This window comes from Megalobrama amblycephala, linkage group LG10 (genome assembly GCF_018812025.1).
Source record: "Megalobrama amblycephala isolate DHTTF-2021 linkage group LG10, ASM1881202v1, whole genome shotgun sequence".
NCBI classification, from domain to species: Eukaryota; Metazoa; Chordata; class Actinopteri; order Cypriniformes; family Xenocyprididae; genus Megalobrama; species Megalobrama amblycephala.
The window spans coordinates 15,867,565-15,894,802 of record NC_063053.1 but is presented as its reverse complement, the minus strand read 5'-3'; the positions used below and the strand labels follow the sequence as shown (position 1 = coordinate 15,894,802).

The 27,238-nt window shown below is 37.4% G+C and overlaps 2 protein-coding genes across 7 annotated transcripts in view; one reads left to right on the top strand and one right to left on the bottom strand.

Annotated features, from left to right (window-relative positions):
* Nucleotides 1-103: 103 nt before the first annotated feature.
* On the bottom strand, nt 104-6,316 carry ap3m1 (adaptor related protein complex 3 subunit mu 1). Its single transcript, XM_048204876.1, has 9 exons — nt 5,996-6,316; nt 4,901-5,181; nt 4,218-4,389; nt 4,004-4,141; nt 3,806-3,891; nt 2,158-2,291; nt 1,857-2,064; nt 1,623-1,767; nt 104-1,182 (listed from the first exon to the last, which is right to left on the bottom strand). The coding sequence occupies exons 2-9, from the start codon at nt 5,171-5,173 to the stop codon at nt 1,082-1,084; spliced, it is 1,257 nt and encodes a 418-aa protein (XP_048060833.1). The 5' UTR covers nt 5,174-5,181; nt 5,996-6,316; the 3' UTR covers nt 104-1,081.
* Nucleotides 6,317-6,729: 413 nt separating this feature from the next.
* adka (adenosine kinase a) overlaps nt 6,730-27,238 on the top strand; it is a 157,918-nt gene continuing 137,409 nt past the window's right edge. For 2 of the 6 annotated variants that reach the window (XM_048204880.1, XM_048204879.1), the window contains exons 1-3: nt 6,730-6,885; nt 9,166-9,240; nt 11,710-11,763. In XM_048204880.1, the coding sequence (XP_048060837.1) occupies nt 6,830-6,885; nt 9,166-9,240; nt 11,710-11,763 (185 nt within the window). In that variant the 5' untranslated portion in view covers nt 6,730-6,829. Of the gene's footprint in view, nt 6,886-7,850; nt 8,001-9,165; nt 9,241-11,709; nt 11,764-27,238 lie in introns of those variants that run through there. The other 4 variants (XM_048204881.1, XR_007186771.1, XM_048204877.1 and 1 more) reach the window with 4 other exon arrangements.

The window sequence follows — 27,238 nt, the reverse complement described above, 5'->3', positions numbered from 1 at the left end:
TTTTGATATTAACTTCCAAGACATTCATTGTACTATAATACTTTCAAGTATATTCAAGTGAAGCTATAAACAATTATTAGTCAGACACACAAAAATGACCACATTTTGTTTTGAAACTTTATAAATCTGAAGGCTTTTGGTTTAAATACATATCTTAAAATGCAGTTAAGCAGTTCCCTTGATATTTTATAAAATAATGCAATTGTGTTTTCTTTGCGATTGTGCAAATCCTCAAAGCTTCATTAAGGTGGCAGACCTGCATATCTACTGTGTCACTGCAGGTCAGCGCAACAGAACAGATTTTATCACGTGTGCTCATAATGGCTCCATAGTGCTTGTATGTGGCAAACTTTGAGTGTAAGAGTGAGTTCTCTTTTCAGCAGGTACAAGTGCCATTCACCTCTGAGCAGTGATGTGCTTGTTTAGTAGATAAGTAGAACATCATTGTAAATATGTCCTGCTTTAAGCATGGCTGTGCTTTTAAAGAAAGGCCATTTTTTTCCCATTCAAAGGCCACTGGACTAAAAGAAATTACATGGCAAAAAATGTATATGAAAAATAAGGTCTGTGTTTATGTGCAGAAACTCTCAGGTATTGTTTTGTGCCAGTATCAAAGATTGTAGTGCAGTAATGTGATTAGAATATATCTTGCATCACACACTACCTAAAACAGCTGTTTTCTGTGCTAACATGTTCCACCTTTAACATGTGAATGCAGTGTTACTATAACATAAAGAATCCTTGTTTTTGATGGCACAAAGCTAAGTGTTCCTGGCAGAGTACCTTAAATCCAACATTATACAGTTAATACATTAATGGAATGTTATTGATATGAAGATAAAGTTTCAAAAAGAAAAAAACTCTCCCAATACTCTGCAGTGGAAAGATGTTCACTTCTTGCAAATTGCCAGTTACTTCCCACAAAAAGAAAGATAAATATTACAATAACAACAAATGTATCTTCGATGTTTTAAAAAATAAGAGATTGTGCACAAGGTTGCAATTCTGTATGATTTGTCACTTAGAAAATGGCACCTCTAATAAACTTTTGGCATATCATTGTGATACTCTGCAGCTGGCCTCATGTCCTGACCTGGAACTTCCCAGCTTTGGTCACATATTTCACACCCTTGAATGGTTTATATTTCTCTCCGTACATGTCTAGACGATTCACTTTCAATCCTGTGAAGCAGAAGAGAGAGTGATAGAAGCATAACTGTATTTATATAGGACATTTTTATTTTTTTAGGATTTTGAAAGTTTTACTTCAAATATTAAGATAAAATAAAAATAAATTACGATTATGCACTATTTCTTGGTCATTAATCAAAAAACTAAATTTGTGACTGACATGTAAACTCATTTGTACAAAAGATCGGGGGGAAAAAAAAAAAATCTAAATTACCCCAAACCTTTGACTGTTAGTGTATGTCAGCGTACATATACAAACATGTGGAAGGAGATGAAAACAACTTTAGAAAGAAAGATAAAAATATAGAACAAATAAGAAATTAAGTAGGGTTATGGCAGCTTACTGTGCTTGTTAATTACAAGAGTGCTTTATCACTAGGTCCTGCTGGCAATGAATAACGACCAAAGCTGATAAAAGGGCCCTAGCCTACCTGAGATGGCTAACTGCTGGATTTTCAGGTCAATGTTCAGACTTGGGTTCTCCTCTGGTTTAGGAGCTCCAGACTGCAGACTGAGACTTCCTTTCAGATTGGGAAGTTTCTGGGGATTAAGTTTCCCTATGTCCCACACCAAAATCTACAAGACAACAGTGAGAACTATTAGCCAACATCTGACAAAATGACAGAATAACAATCAATTAAACTGGAAAAGAGAGAGTTTGTGACCTTTGTGACTGGGTCATAGTTGTAGGTTCCCTGAGTCGCATTGAGGTTGGCACTGAGAACCACTTTAGGCATGTGTACAGTCACTAGCAAACACTCCACAGTCTTTCCCATGGTCTGCTTGGGACCCACAGTGATGTCCAGTCTTCCTGAAGATCCAGTCTCAAAGAAACTGATGTTCTGCTTCACATATACTGGGATTGCTACAAGGCTGCAAAAACAGATAAAGATATTTAGATGTTGCCTATTAAAAGCTTTTTAATAAACGTTTTAGGTTTATTCCTTAACCATTTACTCCACATACTTCTGCGCACTGATGTGATATGACATGAGCTGAAAGTTTCCATCGGGGGGAATGAAGGAGATGACTCTCTCACTTTCCCATCTCTTATAACGGACACACGGATGAAAGCTCACGTCGTCCAGGAGTCTGGGGTTCTGATGGATGGAGATCACGCACACACACACGTTCATTCTACAGCTCAGACATGAATTATTAAAAGTACATATATGCCGTACAGTCTCTCCATTTAATACGACAGCATAAAAGCTGCAGGCATAATCATTTTTAAATTAGCAAAATGCTATTTAAAATAGTTTTAGATGGAGTATCATGCTTTATCTTTTGTCCTTGACCAAGATACTCAATCCTCAGGTTAACTAAAGGTGCCCAGTGGTGACACTTGTACTCTGACCTTTTGTTGGGTAAGTGTTAAATAAGAGAACAGATATGGACAAGATATTTCAAGGAAGCAGTGAAAATTAAAGGGTTAGTTCACCCAAAAATGAAAATTATGTCATTAATGACTCACCCTCATGTCGTTCCAAACCCGTAGACCTCCGTTCATCTTCGGAACACAGTTTAGGATATTTTAGATTTATTCCGAGAGCTTTCTGTCCCTCCATTGAAAATGTATGTATGGTATTCTGTCCATGTCCAGAAAGGTAATAAAAACATCATCAAAGTAGTCCATGTGACATCAGAGGGTCAGTTAGAAGTTGTTGAAGCATCGAAAATACATTTTGGTCCAAAAATAACAAAAACTACGACTTTATTCAGCATTGTCTTCTCTTCCAGAATCCTTTCCATTGAATTGATTCCATTGAATCCTTTTTGGTCCAAAAATAACAAAAACTACAACTTTATTCAGCATTGTATTCTCTTCCCGGTCTGTTGTCAATTCACGTTCACGACTCCACTGCTGCTTCTTCTTCTTTCCTGTTTTACGGCGGTTGGCATCCAGCTTACTGGTGCATTACCGCCCCCTTCTGCTCTGGAGTGTGGTTCACGACTCCGCAGTGACGCTGCTGATGTAAGACTCTGCTGACGTGTTATCCGGTGTGCCCGAGCTTCGTTTACAGTCTGAGGGAGACGCATGCTGTATTCAAGCTATTCTACATTGTTTGTATTTTGGTATTACTATATTTTTTAAAATGGTGCGTAAGTGTGCATGTCACGGATGTCCTAATCACCAAAAACAACCACGGCGATGTAAAAGTGCATTACCAATGCCGACAGAAGAAAGGATTCAATGGAATCAATTCAATGGAAAGGATTCTGGAAGAGAAGACAATGCTGAATAAAGTCGTAGTTTTTGTTATTTTTGGACCAAAATGTATTTTCGATGCTTCAAAAAATTCTAACTAACCCTCTGATGTCACATGGACTACTTTGATGATGTTTTTATTACCTTTCTGGACATGGACAGTATACCGTACATACATTTTCAATGGAGGGACAGAAAGCTCTCGGACTAAATTTAAAATATCTTAAACTGTGTTCCGAAGATGAATGGAGGTCTTACGGGTTTGGAACAACATGAGGGTGAGTCATTAATGACATCATTTTCATTTTTGGGTGAACTAACCCTTTAAATATAGATGATGACACAGGAAAATAAAATGTCTACAAAAACAAAAAACAAAAACAACAGATGATTAAATGTTCTCACCATAAATGAGAGAGTAAGGTCTGGCATTCCAGAGAGTTTGACACAAGCATCAATAACTCCCTGGATTTCTGCAAAAACTGTAGTTCCTGAAACAGAAGAATACACCAGCATTAACACGGAAAGGAAATACAACTCTTGCATTCACATGCACAGTCTAACCGGAAAATCAACTGAAATTCAGTACCAAAACAGACTAACCAGACTTATCCAGGATGGCATCGATTTCTTCCACCACATCAAAATAAGCCTCATTATTGGTATATTTAACACCTGCTCTTCTCCACGGGATAGTTGAGAGCTGACCAGTAGGGAGGGTCTCGCCAACATTACTACTGCCTGAAGATTACCAATCAGTTAGATTCTCAATGTCAAATGGCCATAAACAAAATACTCAGGGTAACGGTTGCCTTACCTGTGATGGTGTTGACGACTGACCGCAGGATCGTAGGAGGTCTGATAAGTTCTTTCAAGATGTTGGATTCTGTGGCGAGGGGGAAGCCGTTATCCAACATTTCCTCCAAGAGCTCATAGACTATGACCACATTGTCCTTGATAGTGGTCTCAGAACATTCCCCAAAATAATCCTGCATAAACGATTATAAAATACCATATTATTTAACACTCGTTCTATGCAAGACATCTACAATAAAATGTACACAAAATTTGGGGTCGGTATGATTTTTTGTTTTTTTATTAAAATAATAGTTTTCTATTTTAATATACAGTATTTTAAAATGTCATTTATTCCTGATGGTGCTGAATTTTCAGCATCAGTCTTCAGTGTCACATGATGCTTCAGAAATCATTCTAATATGCTGATTTTATGCTCAAGAAACATTTATTATTAATATCAATGTTGAAAACTGCTTAATATATATTTTTATTTATTCAAAAGAACAGCATTTGTTTTGAAATAGAAATCTTTTGTAACTTTATAAATGTCTTTACTGTCATTTTTGATCAATTAACTGCAATGTTGCTGAATGCAAGTATTAATTAAAAGGATTAAGAAATCTTACTGACCCCAAACTTTTGAACAGTAGTGTATGTTTGGATATATTTTCTACACTGCACTGTCAGTAGTTTTTTTGATACCTGAAATGTCTCTGCGACTCGATGCAGAAATTCTATTACAAAAAGCGGAGGCACTTCTGTTTGGATGACAGAAACAAAGAAGATCTTCTCACGGTAGATGTTTATGAGATAGTGATGAGGGGTGCGGATGACAGGAGGCACATTGTCAGGTTCCACCGCTTTTTCTCGTGCTTCGAAAAAATAGTCGCAGACAGAGCGGCTTATGACACTCTTCCAGTGTTTCTCCAGGAATAAATCTCCACCATTGTTTATCAGGAACAAGCTGTGAATCATGATGAGGGCTGGAAAGTCAATGGAATGAAAACAGGACGATGAGAATGGAAGCCGTAGTTCTAACAGGTATGAGCTACTATGGTATTCCAGTGCAGAGAATATATGCCTAGAATCTTTTTTTTTTTATATAACACTGGTTATACAAACTAAATATTAAAAGGAGAGGTTGGGATAATTGTTGGGTGAATAAGGCTCATTATACATATAATTTATAATCATGTCCCATAACAAAAACAATAAAAACTTAAGTGAAAAAGATGCTCTATGTTTTATTAAACATTTTATATATTATATTTATGTAAATATAAATAGTGTTTCTCCCTTTATCATCGCTTAAATAAGAAAAAGAAACATTTTAAACAAGAAATTCTATTGACCAGTAGTTAGGTCTGAATGCACTTTATAAAGCTCGTTTCTCTAGACTTCACGTCCTTAGCTCTGTGCATGCATCTACTTTATCATGATACACAATATGTGACAAACATGTTTGTGACAAATACCAATAAATAAATATCAAGTTTTAAAACTTCAGAACCTATATTTATTTAAACTATCAAAACTTATATCTATTTTCGCGGCCTGCAAACAAACTTGCGACATACTACTAGAATTTTAAAGATAATGCCAGACTGTGTGGTTGAAAGCAACCAGAACCACAGGAAATACTAAAAACAAAATCACAAAAGTTATGTTTCCTGAAGGAAGAGTTACAGGATATCCTGTGTCTACCGATTAATTGAGGCTATGATGTTCAGGAGAACAAATACAGATTCAGCTGTTCATAACTACACATATCTAAACTTATTTCTAAATAAAACTTACCTATAGACAGCTGTCTTGATTAATGTTTTCAGGCAATATCCCCTGCTTGAAAATGTGGCTGATGTGTCACTCCTACTTCCCCGTTCATGCGTCCAAATATACGCCTGGCGCGAATTTAAATTAAAGTTGATTTAAAACATAAACAGTCGATCCTTATGAAACAAAGCGTAATTTCAAAGAAATTAAACAATATTTCTGCAAAGCATGTGTTTAATTAACGTTTATAATAGCTCGGAAATGTATTTGTCGCTCCGGCAATACACAGGGACAGCTATGTGTCTGTGGTAAATTTTCCCTCCACGGCTAGATTCGTTCAGAATCGGTTCTTTTGAACAACTCTTTAAAAAACGGCTAAGTGAACAGATTCGCCGGTTCTCATGGATTCATTGAACAGATAATCGTCTATTTCGTCCACATCTGATTCGTAACGGGCTGAGGACCGATGAGTGAGCTGCTAATAAAAGCGTCCGATTCAGCGAGTCAGTAAAAATGTTGCGAGTGAACCAAAGATTTGACAAGGCGAAAGTTACTTTAATAACTGTGGCTGTGAAAACTGAACTGGGAAACATGAAATGACAATAAAACCCCCATTTTAATAAACTTCAATCAAAACGAAATAAAAATTCTAAATGTCACTTGATGATGTGTAAAGAACCGCGTGGACCGCTTCAGTGCCATTCGTGAACGAACAGTTCTGAGCGGTTTTGTGAATCGATTCATTAAAATGATTCGAATCAAGAGAACTATTCACCATCCGCAACCCCAGACGATGCTTCATTCGCTCAACAAGGTGCCTGGAGCAGCGTATTTGATAGAGCACTTTCAGATTGCAGCATGGCGTCCGATGAACCTAAAGCCAAAAGGATTAAACTTGAGGAAAAAAAGCTCAGGTACAGTAAACACAAGCATCGTTTGAGGAGTGTAGAACCACAGTGTCAAGCGTGTTTTGTGTATTTTGTTAAACATGGGGCGGTTTCTTTGCGGGCACTTTTGGGTCAGAGGTCTAGTAGTCTTGCGTGTCACTTAAAGTCCATGTGCTGGCAACTCAGTGTTTTCTCTCAAAGGCACATTGTTGTTTCATTGGCCAGGAATGTATTGGGCATTTTCACATTAACTATGAGCAATGCCGATGAATGCAGCTAATGAATTTGCTGCAAAGCTTAAATCGCAAACTCGTGATCATGTGGCATTTTTTAGGAGTGAAAAATATCCAAAGTATTCCACGTATGTATAAGTGTGTAAATTTACTTATACATGAACGAAAGATGTTCCCGTGTTGTTGTGCATGTATGATTAATGTTTCCGCTGTCCTTGAGTGTTTTATATCGTCCACTGGAGTGCGTCCCCTCGGCTCCACGTGTCTTTTGTTATGCTGTCTTGCTCTGCTGCACAAAAAGTCTTCATGCTGTACATCATCACAGCATTAATGAACATGCATGCATATATCAAATCAGTATATCATGCATGCATACACAAGAGAAGTGTCGGTTCAGTTTCAAGTCGGTTCAAGTTGTGTAGATCAAGAGATCCGGCTGGTATTACTCTCCCAACCCTTTTGACATCAATCTTTCCAGATATGCGGTGGCTTTAGCTGTGCTGTCATTACGAAGTTTCAGTTATGACAAATGTGTTTATTCTAGTAAGATTAGTTGATTATAGTGTGCAAGCATTGTCATGTTAGCTCACAGCTGGATATTGGTCATAGTTGTTTGTACTTATTTGCATAATGAATGGGAAATGTAGTATTTGCGTTTAAAATTTACATTTAGGTTAATTTTTTTTTTTTATATTTGGCGCCTAAACATTTTAAGGCTAAAAAAGCATAAACAGGGGACATTGAACGCTCCTCCTATTTCTCAGCCAATCAGCAGTCGATGCTGCTGTTCGTTCAGCCAATCAGCAGCGAGTTGCTCTTTCGTCTGAGTACTAACATTGCAGAGCGCTGTCTGGCTGTCATTAAACTCCAGTCAGCATCACCTCAAACCATCCTCATGCCTACAGCCAGGTAGGGCTAAACACGTATTCAGCTTTTTGAGGATTTTAATACTTTTTAAAATCTTGTCATACCATAATGTAAACAAAAAATGATTTTTTTAAAACTCATAACGTGTTTATAAGAGAATTTGGTGAAGTTTGGTATGTTTTGGCTAATGGAAGCTCACAAAATGCGGTGTTATATTGTTTCCTTTCTACATAGTTTGCTTATTTACCTTGTTTGCTGAGATGGCTGTTTTTAATTTTTAGTTGCAGAAGAAATTTAGTCACTACATAAATAATTTTATTATACAGCACCCCCTAAACATCTGTTTTAGAGCACACCAAGCTTCACAAACTCCCACACTGACACATCTGTGCTTATTCACAAGTTTCCCATAACTTGTACGAAACAATAAGTGTAGGAGCGTGAATGGAGTTCATTTAGAAGAGTTTTGTTGCCTGTTCATTCATGTTAATAGATAATTCATGTTTCTTTCTTTCTAGTATTTGTAAGTGCTCACTTACTTCTTTACGTTAATAATACAGGATAATATATAATTCAAATACATTGCAAAATTAGTAATTTTATCACATCTGTCAGCAATAGATTAGAGGCAACGTTTTAGTCTTAGGGTCTCCCACCACATGTCTCATCCAGGGTGAATGAACGGTCAGTCACTCAGCCACGTGCTTGAATGCTTGGTTTGTTAGATGTAGTGACTGTCTAATGCTTTCTTAAATGTTTTATTGCCTAGTTTAAATCATTTATGACATGACGTTCTGCTTGCTAAATAAATACTAAGTAATTCTGCAACCGATAGACAAAACATAATCTGGCTTGAAGCTTAACCATGGATTCCTTGAAAAAGTACTTACAGCTTTTTTTCCCCTTCAAATTATGTAATGTGCTGTAGTTTATGCTTGACTGAATCTTCCATATTTCCATGCTGAATTTCTGTTGGGTTCAGTTTTGCCCCTCAAGAGAAAAATGCACATTTTTTGAATTTTTGGTGAAAATGCTGAAAATAGTCTGCCGGGTACAAGAAATGTCCCAGCTATCTTTAGAAGACACATCATGCAAGTGAATCACAAAAGCCCTGTGTTTTTAGTGTAACTATGGTTGTGTCTGTGTTCAGGATTACTCGATTGTTGTCTCAATGTCTTAACTGGACACGCATGTTTTTCTTTTGCAGTCAAAATGCCCTTTTCGGGATGGGAAACCCCCTGCTTGACATCTGTGCTGTGGTGGACAAAGACTTTCTAGACAAGTAAGTCACTTGTTCCTTTAAAATCAATTTTGATTTGAATCTGTTTGATAACATGGCTTGGCACTGCTGTACGTTTTGCATCAGTGTGTTGTCAACATTTTGTCTTGTCTTGTTTTTTTTTTTGTTTTTTTGTCTGTCACCCAGTGGTTAATCTTTGGTCAGCCCATGTTTAGATTTGAACAGACGTTGGAAGCCCAGTAGCTTTTGGGTTCATCATAGTATTATTTTTCTTTTTTTTTTTGCTAAGAAATTAAACCTACTGTGTTTATTAGGCCAAGTGTCCTTGTTCTTTAAGGAGGAGAGTGCCACGGACACGGCAACTAAGAGGAAATCTCCTGTTTGACACGTAGGCCTACTTGCAGAGCTGCCATTCCAATACTAGTCATAAAACAATGCCCCTCTGCCCACTCACCCCCTTCCATTACATAACCTCAAACACACTGGCAGTGCCCGTCTTGCCATTAGCGTCCTTGCCTTAACATGACCGTGAGGTGGCACACTTAGAGAGGTTTTACAAAGCAGATGTTTTCACTTGTGAGCAACCGAATTTGACCTTTCATCACCATTTAAAATATGCAGATTAAACTGGTTTGATCTGTTTTATATTGTTTGCATTATTCGAAAAAGATATGAGCTGATCATATTTAACTTCTCATATGCTGGAAGCTATAATCTATCTATTCACACATTTATCTACTACTAAACTACAGCCCATTGTATCCAAGCTGGCAGCAGTATTGCAAATTGGTTGGGAAATAATCTTAAAACTGCTGTTTCAGACAGAACAGCTGGACTTGTGGCAGACTTTGACTGTAATGATTTCCAATTGATCTATACCAAGTGTAGAGCTGTTTGGTTGCATGACCTGATGTTTGCAGGGCAGAGTCAAAGAATAGATTACTAAGATGCATTGAGAAAGATCAGTAAGCTGCCTATTTAATGATTAGAATTTGGCCCAGCACATGATAATAGAAAACAGTTTTAGCAACTTGAGCAATTTGATTGGTCTGTGAGAAACCTGCTCCTTCAGGACACCTAAATCTCAGTAATGCCACTTGGTCACTTATTATGTTCTCTTAAATATATTTTTTTGCTGTCAAATTAAGGTTTGACTATCTGGTTAATTTGTCAACCTTTCTTTTCATTTGAGAGAAAATCACAACCAAGATCCCCCTAGTTTACATACACTACCTTCAAAAGTTAGAAGTCGGTAAGACTTTTTTTTATGTTTTAAGTTTAAGAAGCCTTTTATGCTCATCAAGGTTGCATTTAATTAATTGATGATAAATACAGTAACATTAGTAATACTGTGAAATATGATTACAATTTAAGATAACTGTTTTCTATTTTATTATATTGTAAAATGTATTTTATTCCTGTGACGGCAAAGCTGAATTTTCAGCATCATTACTCCAGTCTTCAGTGTCACATGATCCTTCAGAAATCATTCTAATATGCCGATTTGCTGCTCAAGAAACATTTATTATTATTATAAATGTTGAAAACAGCTGTGCAGGATTCTTGATGAAAAGAAAGTTCAGAAACAGCATTTATTTGAAGTAGAAATCTTTAGTAACTTTGTAAAAGCATGTACTTGTTCTTGCATCCTTGATAAATGAAAGCATTAATTTCTTAAAGAAAAAAAAATCTTACCGACCCCAACTTTTGAAGGGTAGTGTAAGTTATATTCAAAAGTCTTTTTATTATTTGGCCTTTGTATCCAAACAACATTACTGTTGCTTCATACTCTTAGGTAAAAGAAGGCACTCTGGGACTTGTCCTTCCTAGTCATGTGATCTCCATAAGGCCTCTAGTGGTTGCGATGAGTCAGTGTTTTGTTCCATAATCCTCTTCAGATGTAAAATTGCACCTTATTAGATGAACTGTTATGAACATTTGTTCCACAAACACAGACTTCAGAGAGCCGTCAGATGGTTTCCATTTTTAAATGCACACCAAGTTCTATTTCTTCTGTTACGAATGACTCATAATTGACCGTGTTGTAAAGCAGTTCTTTGATAGAATCAGATACAGAGTTCAGTTTAAAATGAAGTAGGCAAATTAATGGACTCACTTAATGATGTTTTAAGTTGATGAGGCTCAACTGATTATGGCTCAATGAAAGAAGCTTTATTTTGGGTTAGGCCTAAGACCTTCACCTACAGCCGTCTTAGTAAAATGTGCCGTCACAACACATCTTTATCTCATGGACGGACAGATCTGTTCTGTGTAGATTGTTTATTGACAGTATCTGTTAGGAGAGTAAATTTCAAGATGTTTAGCTGTTCATTGTGAATAGTGAAAACAATACATGGCACATATTCACTTAGAAATTCATGTGTTAACATCACTTTTGACCATAATGAAACTTTTTAAGCTAGAAAAAATAAAGCTATGTCCTTTCTGAGACTTGTTCTTGATTAGTAAATCTGCGGTTACAAAGATGCATTTTCTTTGTGTGTCTCACAGGTATGGACTTAAGGCAAATGACCAGATTTTAGCAGAGGAGAAACACAAGGAAATGTAAGTATCTTTTACCAGTGTTATACTGTTTGTTTCAATAGAGGACACTGTTTGTTTTGGCCATTTTGGTATGTTCAATGATACTGATGACTGATTATAGGCTATCATCCCTTCAAATGAAGAAAAAAAAAATATTTTTTACTTTTTACATCATGTGATGTGGAGTCTACTGTGTTCAGGAGAATGGCTCTGGTGGCATGTGTCATAATCTGCTTCTCTAGAGTAATTCCTTATTTAGGACCACATGCATATGTTCAATTATTTTATTCACATGCCTGTATGCCATTGCCAACAAAGCAGTCTCGCTTCATTTCATCTTTAGAGGATGTGAGATCTCCTCAGGAGGGAAGTGCCTGTACAATGCATTACAAAGCACCATTGTAGTTTTGTTGCCATCTTGTGTATTGATGTTACCCCATGTTGATTAACATCTGATCTAAATGATTGATCCTCTTTAATGCAAAGATTAGAAGGATGTTTAGCGCATTAGTGGGATACTGACAACTCTGAATTATGTTCAGAAGGCTGGATTCATCTGATCCCACTTCCCTTGATCTAATCATGTGTGAAAGCTGCTATTTGATGAGTCTGAAATTGTACTCTTTGGTCTCAGCAGTGTGTCCCATAATGACTAGACTCTCATAGAGTGATTCCGTATGAGATACTGAGAGTGTGGCATTAGTAATTTTCAGAATCATAGCTTTAGGGCAACATGCGCTTTTGTCTGAGCATCTTGATGTCATAGTTGGATCCTAAAAGCTCAGATCTGAGTGGCTAGAGCAGGTTTAAGAGTGCTTTTACTTAATATACAGTATGTCCTGCTTTTGGTAATGATCTTAGGAGTCAGCTGATGAGAACTAGAATCGGAATGTATTGTTTACTGCAAGTAATTGCATGCAATTTGTGATATATTTAACTTGTTTTCCTTCTGTGTAGTTAGTTTTGAGAACTTCATTTTTACCCAGTATACTCCTCCTTAATCATCTTGGTTTGGAAATTGTTCATGTGCAGTTATGTTTGGTCAGAAGGCGGCAAGTGGATGCTGGAATGGACAGAGTTTGAACAGTAGGCGTATTGCTGATGCAAAATTAGAACATATTTCATAGAGTAATTCAGCCTGACGCGTCATCATACAATGCTAACATTTATTGGTGTAGTTTTAAAGGCAAAAAAAGAGAGAACTTACCCTCATGTTGTTTCAAACCAGTATGGCTGGCTGCCTTCTGTGGAGCACAAGAGGAAAATATAGCTGCAAGCTGCGATGACGGGCCAAAGCCCGGAGGCACCGCCACCCTGGTGGATTCAGGGCAACGGCACGGCAGGCAATGGCCATTTAAAACGGTTAAACATAAAAGGACTATGTCAAATTCACACCACATTTACTGCAGCAGCTGATGCTCCTATGATCACAGACCACAACAGCCACATCCATGGGCCAGTTGTTCAAAAGTAATCTGATCGGATTTCGGCCATTGGATTGGATCAAATCTTGAAAATGAGTTGTTCAAAAGGAAAAAGGGATTCTGAAATCAGATTAGATCACGGAATCCAATCCTAGTTTTAATCTGGATCAAACCTTCAGTTTGTGTTGTTCAAAACTTGTCAGTCGAATTTGGATAACTTTGATCCAAAAAAAACAGGATTATCCTGATCCCAACAGGGGGTAGGATTTCAAGGTGGATTCCAGGAGGAAAATGTAGTAAAACTTTAAAACTGGTAAAAAAAATACAACATTTATATCATGTAATATACATACACATTTTTTTTATTTTGCTCTTGATTAGTTTAACTGTTAAATAAATTAGAAGTAGACATTAACCTACATATTTAGCCTTTCGGTAACCTACTGTAAAGTAAAAAAGATTTTGGTGCCATAAAACAATCCCCAAACAGCTGTAAATATCCAACAAAAATATTATATTTAATTCAAAACCCATATTCTCTCTATCATCATGTCCCTTTAGGGGCTCCATAGAGCACTGGTAATCCAGATTTGGTAATCTGGAAAAGTGTGCATCTGGATCATGGTGATCTAATCCAATTATTCTTTGAAAAACCAGCACAAAAGTAAGATGGATTACCTGATCCTGGATAGCAAAACATGGGATTTCCAAATCCAGATCATTCTGATCCAGATTAAACTTTTTGAACAACTGGCCCCATGAGATTGTTTAAATTGAGATGACTTTCATGTCATAGAATATCATAAGTCAATTTCAAATGAGTGTAGAATGTCATGTTAATCTGACATGTCTGTGTTTTTTCTCAGACAACCCCTATAAAAATTCTAGAGCAAATTATATACTATTATTTGTGCAAACTCCACAGTGCTCTGAGAAATCTAATCCAGCCTTAATGCGAATGTCTGTGATTGCTGATGTTGTATAATCCTAACATTTCTCTTCATGTGTTTTTTGACCTCCCTGAGCTATTGTTTGTGGACCAATCTTATGCACCAAAAGCATGCTTTCATTTAATTTCAATATGTCTGGTATAAGATGAAAAATAAAGTAAATAATTAAAGCCAAATCACAGAACCTGCAAAGACAATTTTAATGTCAGTCTCAGGTAATAGTAAGGTAGATTTTTCTGCTCACTTATGCAAGTTTATTTTAAACAGGCACTTTTATAATCATGTGAAATTTACTTAAAGATTTTTTTTTAATAAATTTGAATTTATTAAAAAAAAAATCACTCACTCACTCACTCTCTCTCTCTCTCTCTCTCTCTCTCTCTCTCTCTCTCTCTCTCTCTCACACACACACACACACACACACACACACACACACACACACACACACACACACACACACACACACACACACACACACACACACACACACACAGAGACTGAAGGAGGGAGGGGGAGAGGAGGGAGGGAGGGGGTGGACAGAGAGAGTCTACGTCTATGTGTGTGTGTGTGTGTGTGTGTGTGAAAAATCCACATTCAAACCAAAATATCTGACTTCCTGTTGGTTGGAGTTAATGACTGTAAATTAGAAAGTTGTCCGGCTTAATGAGAATAATATGTATACCGAGTTTGGTGACTGTTGTTGCCTCGCCATGGTCAAACCGTTCGAGATATCAAAATTCCGCTCACAATTTAGCATCCTCAATGTCTTGACTTCATGCTGACCGAGTTTGGTGGTGATCGGATTAATCATCTAGGAGGAGTATATCAAAATCCAGAGCATGCGTTTTCCAAACAACTCATAATAGCTGACTTCCTGTTGAGGTGACCTATAACTTAGAGCATGAAAGTTGTTAGGCCCGATGAGGTCTATATGTGTACCAAGTTTCATACTAATACGTGCAAGCGTGTTTGATATATGGACCAAGTTTTTAGACACAATTCAAGGGGGCGCTGTTGAACCCCCCTGCAACACCCGGGTACCAGCTTCTGCCCGGCCCCGATGGCCGACGATTCCGATGTGTGTGCAAAGTTTCAAGAGTTTTCGAGCATGTTAAGGGCCCCAAAAATGCCTGAATAGTCGAAAAAAAATAATTTTCCTAAGGAAAACAATAGGGCCTTCAGCCTTTGGCTTTGGCCCTAATTACGATGGTCCTTTTTGGTGCTTTACCACTTCTGGCCACTGTATACTGTTGTTTATTGGAAAAAGCAGTTTTGAGATGTTTTAACACTTCTTGTGCTCCACAAAAGAAAGCTGGTTGTGGTTACAGTTACACTCATTAACATTACTTAATGCATGAACTGACAATGAACAGGATTTTTACGGTATTTATTAATCATGTTCATCCCAAAAACATTAACTATATCATTATTTTATTATAATATTAATTATTTGTTTATTAATTAACTTAAAATGTCACATGTATATTACTTGCGTAGAATTATGTGATGAAATTAGCATCATCCAAGATTAATAAAAGGTGTCAAACTGTTAACATATATAAAGTCATTAGCCATCCTCCCAAGACCTAGGAATAGACATTTGGCCTCTGTAGAGCAGTTTTTCCCAACCCTGTTTCTGGAGGCACACCAACAATACATATTTTGGATGTCTCCCTTATCTGACCCATATATTTCTCTTCTTGGAGTCTCTACTAACAAGCTGATGAGTTGAATCAGATGTGTTTGATTAGGAAGAATTGGAAAATGTGTAGTGTTGGTGTGCCTCCAGGAACAGGGTTGGGAAACTGCTGTAGTGGACAACTTTACATGTCATGTCTTATGGAAATATGATAATATTTTGTAATTTTCATTTAAATCTGACTAATTTTCAAATTGTTTGTTAGAAATCAACATCTCAGGTTTCACATCACTATATGACTTTCTGTTGTGAAACAGGGCATTGATTTCATACATGTCCACTGTAGAGGACACCAGGACTTAAATCATGGCATATCAGGCATTTTGGAGACGACAAATGAATAGGGAAAGAAATGATATGTCAGTATTCTTATGAAAATATTCCCAATTATTACTCCCATTATTACACATCTTTTTTCATTACATGTTCCCCCAAGAAAACATTAATATGTAAATATGCAGTGTATAGATGCATGGGAATGGATGTTTACATGCATATTGCATAAAGTAAAATGGTGCATCAAATCATTCTGTTATATCTTTCATAACATATTTAAGAAGCATCTTTTTACAAAGTTTGGATAAAAAAAAATTGATTGGTGAATGGAAAAAAAAAACATTGTTTTTGCTTGTTCATGTCTTTTCATGACTTAATTTTCTTAATAAATGGGTCCTGGTGTCCTCTACAGAGAACATAGCATAACATAACGCAAAATATATATTTTTTCAAAAATATCTTTATTCCATTTGTTTCTTATGCTCCAAACAATGTAATGGCCTATAAATAAATACATAAATTCACAAAACTTTTTTTTTTCTTTTTCTGGTTCTCAAGAGGATATGAGAACAACGTGAGGGTTAATAATAACAGATTTGGGGTTTTTTTGTTTGTTTTTTGGTGAACGTTCACTTTAAAACAGAATCAAGAAAGAAGGATAATAATCAGTCAAGTAAACAGATCTACCATCTGTTTATGATGTGTATCCATGTTATGTAAATGTTAAACATAAACATGGAACTCATGATGACTTGAATATTTTTGTTAATTTTATTTTATTTTTTTCTGTTTTCCAAAACACTATGGTCATAGGAAATGTTTGGCTGTCCAGATCAGATTGTGTTTGAGTGTAACAAGCTCTTCTTAGAAATGCATTACAAAAGGTTGTAGGGTTGTTTTTGTTTGGATTCATAGATTTTAGTGTGTTTAAGTCAAGAATGAGCCAGAAAGACAGATCAGACGGGGACCTTTTGCCCCTCTATTGGTTTACTCAGCTGCGCTGTGCTCTTCCTCTCTCTGTGTGCAAACCTCAACAATGCATCACTTCAGCATGCACAATGTAGAACATATGATCATGAGGGGGACCGTTCATCACACTTTAAACAATATCGCATATTGTCTGTAACTCATTGGGCTGTTCCTTCCTGGTTTATGCACACGGATGCCTGTGAGACCTTCAGTTTGCTAATGATTATCTCTTGTGGGCCAGTAACTTCATCTCTAAATGATTAATTCATTCATTAAATGTTTCTTTGCTGTCTTTAGATTCCTAATGTAGGTAGCTTGTGATGATTCTGGTGGGAACTAAAGCTCTTGTCACCAAGTATTATGTTTGAAGCTGTGGGCCTCTCTTCATTGGTCTTGTATGAAGAGAAGTGAATGTGGCTTACCACTGAGAAAAAGCAAAGACCACCCTACACCCCACTGTGTTTAAAGAATTCAGATCCTTAAAATGGTCCAAGCCAACTCAAAAACACACACAAAAGTAAGAAAAGGCCTGTAATCTGTCTAAAGCAGTGCGGAGGCGTATATCAACCACTAAACCTTCAAGCATTTGATCCAAAGCGCCTTTTGTTGTGGCAGCTCTCTGAATGTGTCACTTCTTTCAACGTCTTTCACAGTTGACTCGTGCAGTGTTTTTTAGCCCCTCACATGTATTTCATGTACCACAATGAATTTAAAAAAAAATTTATTTGTGACTGCTTCAAGTTGAAATGGAAATTTGGTGACTCTGCACTGTTTTGAATCCTCTCCCGCTCCGTTCTTTTTTATTGTTCTTATCCTGACACAAAGGCAAACAGCCAGTGAGCAACAGGTGGAGAGGCCAGACATGCTCTGCATTAATCATGACACTTGATAAACCTTCTATATATGATTCAACCATGCTCTTAAAGCACATTCAACCTGATCTACAACCCTCTGTCCAGTTGTTTTTCTTAGGCCCACACTAAGATCAATAGTGTAATCTTGTTTGCTTATTGTAGAACTGTTCCAATTTGTAGTTGTAGTTAGGAATGTGTGGTACACCAGATCATTTTTAGGCCAAATTAATTATAGTGCATAAACAGTGTAGAAGTTTTGCTTTTGTGTCTACTGCTTGGTCAGCAATAAGGCACTTTATTTTGTGAATATAATCAGAGTTTAAGGGCTTGCAGTGCGTTGTGCCAAACATCGGCCTTTTGCCATGACTACATTCACAGTATTGTACAACCTCTCAGAGCTTACTGCTTAAATATTGCATTGCATAATGCTGTTCATTTACATTCTGGGTCATTTGGACTGAACAGTGCTTGAGTTTTAGACCACAGACAGATGATCTGGCATTTTGCTATAGACTGTCTGGGCATAAGTTGGCATTCATGGGTCCCTGTGTGATTTACAAGGCCCTGAGGCAGCAGAGCGTAGTCACCGATCACTGTACTCCTGTTACGGCAATCTTCAGAGTTCAGACAGGGTTTGATGTTCATATGCAGAAGTTTATTTTCTGCATATGTAAGCTCAAAAGAACAGCATTTATCTGAAATAGAAAGCTTTTGTAACATTATCTCTACCATTCAAAAGTTTGGGGTCAGTAAGAGTTTTTTTTTTTTTTTTTTTTTGAAATTAAAGAAATGAATATTTTTATTCAGCAAGGATGCATTAAATTGATCAAAAGTGACCGTGTAGACATTTATAATGTTGCAAAAGCTTTATATTTCAGATAAATGCTGTTCTTTTGAACTTTCTATTCATCAAATGTACACAACTGTTTTCAACATTTATAATAATAATAATAATAAATGTTTCTTGAGCAGCAAATCGGCATATTAGAATGATTTCTGAAGGATCATGTGACTCTGAAGACTGCAGTAATGATGCTGAAAATTCAACTTTGCCATCACAAATAAATTGCAATTTAAAATATATTCAAACAGAAAACAGTTATTTCTAAATTGTAAAAATATTTCACAATATTACTGTTTTTGCTGTATTTTGGATCAAATAAATGAAGCCTTGGTCAGCAGAAGAGACTTACTGTTCAAAAACTTTTGACCAGTTGTGTGTGTGTAAATATGTATATAAATATTATATATATATATATATATATAATGTGCCTTTTAGAACAACAATCCACAATATGTATTAGTTAGAATACAGTGCTAATATTGAAAAAGCTTTTTAGAATGAGATTGTGTAGTTACACCATCTACCAGCAGGGGATAACTGAGCCATACTAACCAGGAAAACTAAAAAAAAACTTGACCACTGCATAAACCAAATGGTTTAAACTCACTAAACTCACACTTGTATAACACTGCCATCTTGTGACAAAGATAGACTTTCTTTATGGTTAAATTTGTGTAGTTCCTTAAGTTGTTTTTTTTTTTTTTTTTTTTTTAGATCTTACATCAGCTAATCATTTTTACCTGCGAAACCCCAAATATTTGGGCACAAAATGCTAGCTGTATATAACTCTGCAATGTGTTCATATGTCATTGTAATTGAAGTCAAGTCTGTTTTAAGAGGTGACTTGTGTGCCAGTGTTTTAAAGTATGGAGCAGCTGCTGTTGGTCTAGTAACACAGCAGCATGTTTGGAATGGCATCAGCTCATGTGAACCAACAGCAGGTGCAGTACCACTGGCAGCCAGCAGGTGGAGGCATCCGCCCAAGCATTTTAATAGTTTTACACAGCATCATGCCGCAGGGTGGCTTTTGCTCCTGCACAACAGGAAATCTTATCCGATTTCAGATTAGTTTTGTTTAGCAAGGGATGGACAATTGAGTTGTTTCCCAGGCTGAAAGGCAAAGCTTGACTGAAGTTATTTGTTTTGAAATTCTTGAATGGAGTCATTTGTATAAACTAAAACAATTATTGAGAACACATCACATTGAGTTCATAAATGCCAAGACAATTGCAGAACATATTGGCTCTGATCTCTGTCCTTTTGTTCTGTGGATTGTCCTAACGCTACGCAGCCCGCGGGCAGTCTGCCTCCCCCCGGAGAGAGCTGAGTCTGACTGTTTCCTGTATCTCAGATGGAGCTCATTTTGATGAGTGCGCTGTTCTTTATTTGAGAGCGGGCAGGAAAAAAGAGCTGTTGCACACTGAAAGCTAAATTGCAGGTGCACAGAGGATCGGGGAAAAATAGTATATTTGAGGGGGACAAACTGTTTGCAAATTGCGCACGCTTGCAGTATGAACATTTACTCAGCAGTGTTTGGGGCAAAAAGCTTTGTCAACATTAAAGAAAGGGAAAAAATAGATTGGCAGGGATGCTTAGCTTTTAGAGTTGGAGGAGACCGCTACAATTAATCATCGGAACTGCGTTCCTGACACTTCTGTCGAGAGCTATACGCTCGGAAAAAATACTGTTCACTTAAAATGAGCCACAAACTTGTACTGTATGTTCCTGTTAGGTTATCCCTGTGTGAGCCGTCCTTACTCTGCCTTCCCATTGGCAGACACGCACCAGTGCTCGTCCAGTCTTGGCTGGAAGCAAGAATAAAGCGCCATACCTCGGGATTGTGTTCCAGGGGTCAGACCGGTGACCTTACCTCAACTTTAGAGATGAAGCGGGAGGGTTTAAGCAGGTGGTTTGTCTACATGGTCTAGAATCTCGTCCGGTTCAGAATCAATGGTCCCCGGTGGCTCCGACTCCAACTCTGGCTCCTGCCTGATTCATTTCCCATCAGCCATCCCTTCGCAGCCAGTCCTCTAAGTGATTTCCCCTAATGGCTCGATGTCCGAGCGGTAACCTCTTAACGCTCAGCCCTGCATCCATTTCTGCCCAGTCCCTGCTCGAATCATCTTGAGGAAGGAGAGAGAGGATATCGCTTGTCGTACTCTCTCGCTCGCTTTCTTCTCAGTCTTCATCATTGTTGAAGCACTGCTGTACGTTATGACTGTTTAGATTTATGTGCTGTGAATTACGGCGGCAGTAAGCTGACTGCCAGGAAAACTCCAGACTGTACACTGCGGCCCAGCGTAGAAACGCAACATTGGGTTTTATGGCCACTATGGGATTTTCCATTGGTCTTTGCCCTCTCAGGTGGGAACATAGATCTTTTTCTGCTGAGATGCATTAGGCGGGTTGTAGCCAAGTGTTACAGGGAGTCAGGTAGAGTGTTTTTTTTTTTTTTTTTAAGTCTGTTTGTTCTCCAGTCAAAGCTGGACGGTCTCTAATTGCTAAGCTGTGGGCCGCCGTGGAGCCCAGCCAGGCCGTCTGTTTTCCTGCTGCACTAAATGCTGGCCTGATGGCGATGGGCTGGTCCCGCTCCACGCTCTCCTTACAAGCTTGCGTGCCTGCCATGTTTACGACAGCATTCAGATGCCTTTCCCTCTTCACTCCTGGTTAAGTGTTTGGTTCTGTACACTGAGCTGTCAGGTTTTGAACAGCCACAAACCCCAGCTTTGACTTTAATCATCTTGAATCACTCTATAAAACTGACCTCAGACCTGCTGCTCTGTGCTTACTGTCTTCCTAGCACCTCATTAGCAACAGAGCCGAATGATTATTTGCACTCTATTGCCCCCTAGTCCTGGCTGGCCTGCAGTTTTGCTGAAACGCACTGCGTGGGTCCTCCTGCAGGTGGAGCTGTAACTTGCAGCGCTCTTGAGCATCAGCCAGCTATCATCATGGAAAATATGCTGGGTGTGTAATGAAGTATTGTGCTGGGTGTGTTGTAGGGGAATAAGTTTTTCCTAATGTGGTATTGTTGAACGATTCTTAAGATTTTAATAGCTGTGATGATGACTGTCATCTCCTGCAGGATTTGTTCAGTTTCGGCAAAACCAGTATTCTAGATGAATACTTATATAACTAACATTTTACTTTCCATAAATGCTATAATTTATAAATGTTTTGTAATATTCTATTATGTATTTAATGTTTTATATAAAATATTATGTTTAAAATGGTATTGTTTAAATTATTATTATTACTATAATTATCACAGTTTGATCGGATTTAATTTTTTTATTATGTATGTTATATTATATAATGTTTAAAATATTATCACAAATAGTTTTCTCAGATTAAAAACAAATCTATTGCATATGTAATATAAAATATAATATTAATTATTATTATTATTATTATTATTATTATCATTATCATCACAATTAAATATTTTACTCAGATCAAAAAAATCGATATATGTTATATAAAATATTATATAAAAATGTTTATATTATTATTATTACATATGATTAGTTTGTTCAGATTAAAATTCTGCCATTTACTCAACCTTATGTCGTTCTATTATGATTTATTTGAGTGACAGCATAATGTTTAAGCTGCACTTTTCAACATAGAATATGGTAACAGTAAATTGTGCAATCAAATTTAGTTTTTTATTTTCCACATCTATCAAATGACTTCAGAAAACTTGAAATATAGCTCACAAATGATTTGAATTAGTTTGATGCTTTTTTTTTTCACTATCTACTTTTTATTGTATGGAAGAGAGCAGCTTGAACATTCTTCAAAACTTCTCTCTTTGGGTTCCATGGCTAAAATTAAGTCATACAGGTTTGGACCAACATGAGGTTGAATAAATGTCTACTATCTGTCCTGTTTATTTTCTGATTTATTATCTTGTTTTTAGGGAGTTGATCAGAGGCACAGCATTTGAACGCTGCCGACATGGCCTGTTTTTATAAAAACAAAACAAACAAAACAAAAACAAAACCCATGTATTTTGCAAGGGGAAACCGGCAGTTTCAGCATTCGTTTTAGCCAAGCAGTTAAAAGTATTGTAGCCCAACTTGTAACCTAATTTAAACAGTTGGGCCATGTGTGTAATTACCCTCATTTATCTCTGACTGATTCACAGCCAAAAGTTTCTTAAATGAGCATACTTTTACAGAAACCAAGATCCTACAGCCATTTTGTGGGAGTAAATTGGACTAGAAAATTCTTCAATGCCTTTTTTCTTTATTACTGATGAAACGCTGCTGTCGTGCTCTTGTAGATGGTTCACATTAGGCCGCGTGGTGTTCTCTGCGTGGATATGAATTATTGACACGGAACATCATAGCTCAACAGATCATCCCTTGTGTCTCCCTTAGGAGATCAGCCAAGGGCAGTCTTTTTACTTCAGGTTTGAAGAGCAGAGGACCATCTATCTCACACCATCTGTCTGCTTTCAAACTCTCAGTCTAATTGAAACCTAGACTGTTACCACAGACACATCCTCTCCGGGTAGACCAAGGGTCTGAGTCGCAACGGTGTGCGAGGGGTCTTGCCCTCTGACCTCAGTAGCGTTACCTCAGGGGCGATCTGGTAACATGAGTCCTACTCAGCCGCAGGACTCAATGTTGTCTGTCTGATAGGGCGACGATGATGTCATGTTTCCACCGAGCTTCATCTGCACCTGTGCCGCTCATCAAAAACAGATTATTTCCGATTTGTACGTCTCGTCGTTAATATTTGTAAAGTTAATGAGCAGATTCAGATTGATAGATTGCCAAGGAAACAGAACACAAGGACCGCGTCTGTGACATCACGGGATAATTAGGCCCACGAGTGCGCACGAATCCGCAACTGCGCTGATTTGCATTTTAATATGTTGTTAGCATAGGTGAAGGTTTATCTCCTCTTGATTAGATTCCAGTGATGTAATTACAAAGCGGAGTTTTACTTCTCAGAAAGGGCACTGCGCATAAACATCAATATGATTACCAGTAATTGTTTCAAAACAAATAAGCGGTTGGGTAATCAGTCATCGGGCCGCCTCAGAATTGTTTTGGAAGACGGTGTCCTCTGCAGCACATCGCATTCGGCTCATTTTAACATCTCAGTTTAAATTGGCTTTCCACTTGTCAGAGTAAAGAATATTTTAAAGATGAGTGGTGAAGGCTCAGAGGTAATCAGTGCTTTTAATGATCTTATTTGTGCGTGAGTGGCTCTGTAGACATTACTTAAGAGTCATTGAGAGAGCTGAGACACTGCATTTGAAAAGCTGTCCCCTGACAGCCAAATCCATCCATTTATAAAAGAGGAATTATTATTGACTCCCCCCCCCCTCTCTTTCTCTTTCTCACTCTCTCACTCTCCTTAAACAAGGGGGAAAAAATAACAGATTCAACCTTGGGAGAACAAGCGCAGTGGAAGCTTAGAGAACAGAATAAGTAATGACACTGTCGTCTTGCTGGGACGTGGCTCACCGTGAAATGGGCTATTGATTTTAAACAGATAAACTGTGTTCTCTTTTGTGTTGAGAAATTACTGAACAATTTAATTAGGGCTGTAACAACAATATTTATTACCAGTTTTTCGCACCCATCCGCCCCCTCCCCAGTTTTTTTCCCCCCCATGAAGTCCTCAGTCTCCTTGTAAACTACCAGAATAATTAAACAAACCATGTTGCAAAGCTTGGTGTTGCTGATTAGTGGCCTCACCCAAGAGAGGGAGAAAAGAGGGAAAAATATATCCATTGATCACGCTTCTAATTCCTGAAGGTCTGGAAGAATTGCCGCACCAGATGACTCTGTTGAATTGAGGATTGACGGGCGCTTTTACATTCAGTGTCATCCTGCATTGTTTGAGCGCGTCCCAGTGCGTCTGTTAGCTGTTTGTCTAAATATAGCCTTCAGTGCCAATCAAATGGAAAACTCTCCTCTTGAGTGATTTCGACAGAGAATTCATGTGGAGCAAACACTTGTCTTTTAGATCTTCCCTTAGTTTTGTAGAGATTTTGAAGTCCTAATTCCTGTTGGCAACATGAGTGTTGTACATTTTAGATGTTACTGTGGTCAATAAACTCAATTAATTTTTTTTTGTTTGATTACACGTAGGTACCGTGTGTAAAGAAAAAGTGTGTGGAAATACTTCTGGATGTCCTATATATTTGGGGCTGATACCAATTTTAACAAACAGTTATTGGCCGATACAGATATTTGTCACTTTCTCTCTTTATTTTAAGATTTGTCATTAAAATAGATAGTGTTTTGATCATTTTTAAAGTTATACTAGCTAGTTTATTGCTGCATCATCAAATGATTTGTAATGAACCTGGATTGGATCCATAACATTCAGCAGGCCAACATAAATACATAAATACAACAGATCAAAGATACATATGAAATAAACAGTGCTTTTTTAACAGTAGTTTTCAGGTACAGAAATAAAGTAAACAAATGTAAAATAACACTGTATAAATAAAATGTATTAAATGGTTAGTTCACCCCAAAATGAAAATTCTGTCATTAATTTCTCACCCTCATGTCGTTCCAAACTCGTAAGTCTTTCATTCATCTTCAGAACACAAATGAAGATCTTTTTGATGACAGAATTCCTTCCATTGACTGCCTTTGCAACTACCACTTTGATGCTTCAAAAACTTCATAAAGAGATCGAAAAACTAATCCATTATGAATCGAGTGGTTTAGTCCAAATATTTTGAAGAGACTCGATCGCTTGTTATGATGAACAGATTTAATTTAAGCTTTTACTCGCATGTAAACTTTGATCAGCGAACATGAGGAGGAGCTGAACCTAACCTGAATAACGAACAAGAACAAACCTCTTCCGGAAGATCAAACGTGCTGAGCTTCCGGAAGAGGTTTGTTCTCGTGCATGAAGCAGGTTTGGTTGAGCTTCTGCTTATGTTTTCTGATCTCTGTATGAAGTTTTTGAAGCATCAAAGAAGTGGTAGTTACAAAGGCAGTCAATGGAAGGAAATCTGACAGCATTTTGTCATCAAAAAGATCTTCATTTGTGTTCTGAAGATGAACGAAAGTTTTAAGGGTGTGGAATGACATGAGGGTGAGTAATTAATGATGGAATTTTCATTTTGGGGTCAACTAACCCTTTTTTTTGCCTTTTGATGTTTAAGCAGGAATATTAGGCTGCTGTCACTTTAAGAACTGCACGGTTCCGATATACTGTTACACAAGCTTTTATTTCTCTGCTGTTTTATGTTCATAACCATAAACAACTATGAACAAGAATACTCACCAAGACGGCCATTTTGATATAATTTTGTGTGAATTAGAAGAAGCGAAACACAACTCCATTCAGTATTCGTGCTCTGTCTGAGATGCTGCTTTCTGAGTGTGTGCTATGGATGTGTGCGAACTTCTCACACAGTGAGTAGAATTGAGCTCTCTTTCATGTCTTCTTGCTCTTGATTTATTTAAATATGCAAGGCTTAAAACCACAAACATTTTAAATATTCTTAGTTTTTATTCTTAATATTCTTACAAATGTATCACACACAGTTTCTGCCAATCTCATGTTAAACTTAAGTACCTATAGAGTAGTATAGCATCCTTCATATCGCCGAAAAGTCTTTAGTTTTATCATATTTATAAAAGATACATATGCTGTACCGAGTCTTTCTGAAAACAGCGGAGATAGTGACGAGCTGTCACAAGTTTTACTCTCCACCTGTGGTTCTGACTCATGACCGAGATCATTATCGCTGTGACCGCTCTATCTTTCAGTTTCAAACGATCTGTAAGTCCAGCGTAGAACTGGGCCTTGTTTATGAAACCATAAGCACCGATCCTGAGGCCTCGAGCAGCCACGGAAGAACGCAAGATATTCTCCATTTATTTTAACCAATAAAAAAGTGATTGAAACGATCAGTTTCTGTCAATATTTGTTATTAAAATAACCAGAGCGCATCAATGTAATGTGTGCACAAATCTCTCAGCTCCACTGGGTTCTTTGGGAAGCAAGGTTATCTTTCCCTCACAACCAAAAACACACTTCTTTGGTGACATTGTTGATTTCATGGTCTAAAAACAAAGTGACACGTCTTTCTTGAGCAAGTCCTGTGCAGTGCTGCTGATGACTTCCGTAAAGCGAAATAAGCGCGTTGATGGGCGTGCTCTTATTCTCTCGCTCTGGCCGACGTGTGTGTGCGCGCGCTCTTCCGGGAGAAGTGCCCATACAACGAATTCTGACCATTCTGATGTCACACAGGCACATACTTGAAAAAAAGACCCAGAAGTTTGTGAGGATTTGGAAGAGTATTTTTGGCACAGAAATACTTTGTCATACGTCCAACTTGTGTTTTGAAACTTTGGCCATGTTTAGCATGAGATTCCAGCTCTTTAACAGTGTAAATAAGTCAGAATACATGAAATTGCATTATACCCCCCCCTTTAATGATAAAAGAATTACATTATTATTTAAAAGAATTACATTATTATTAT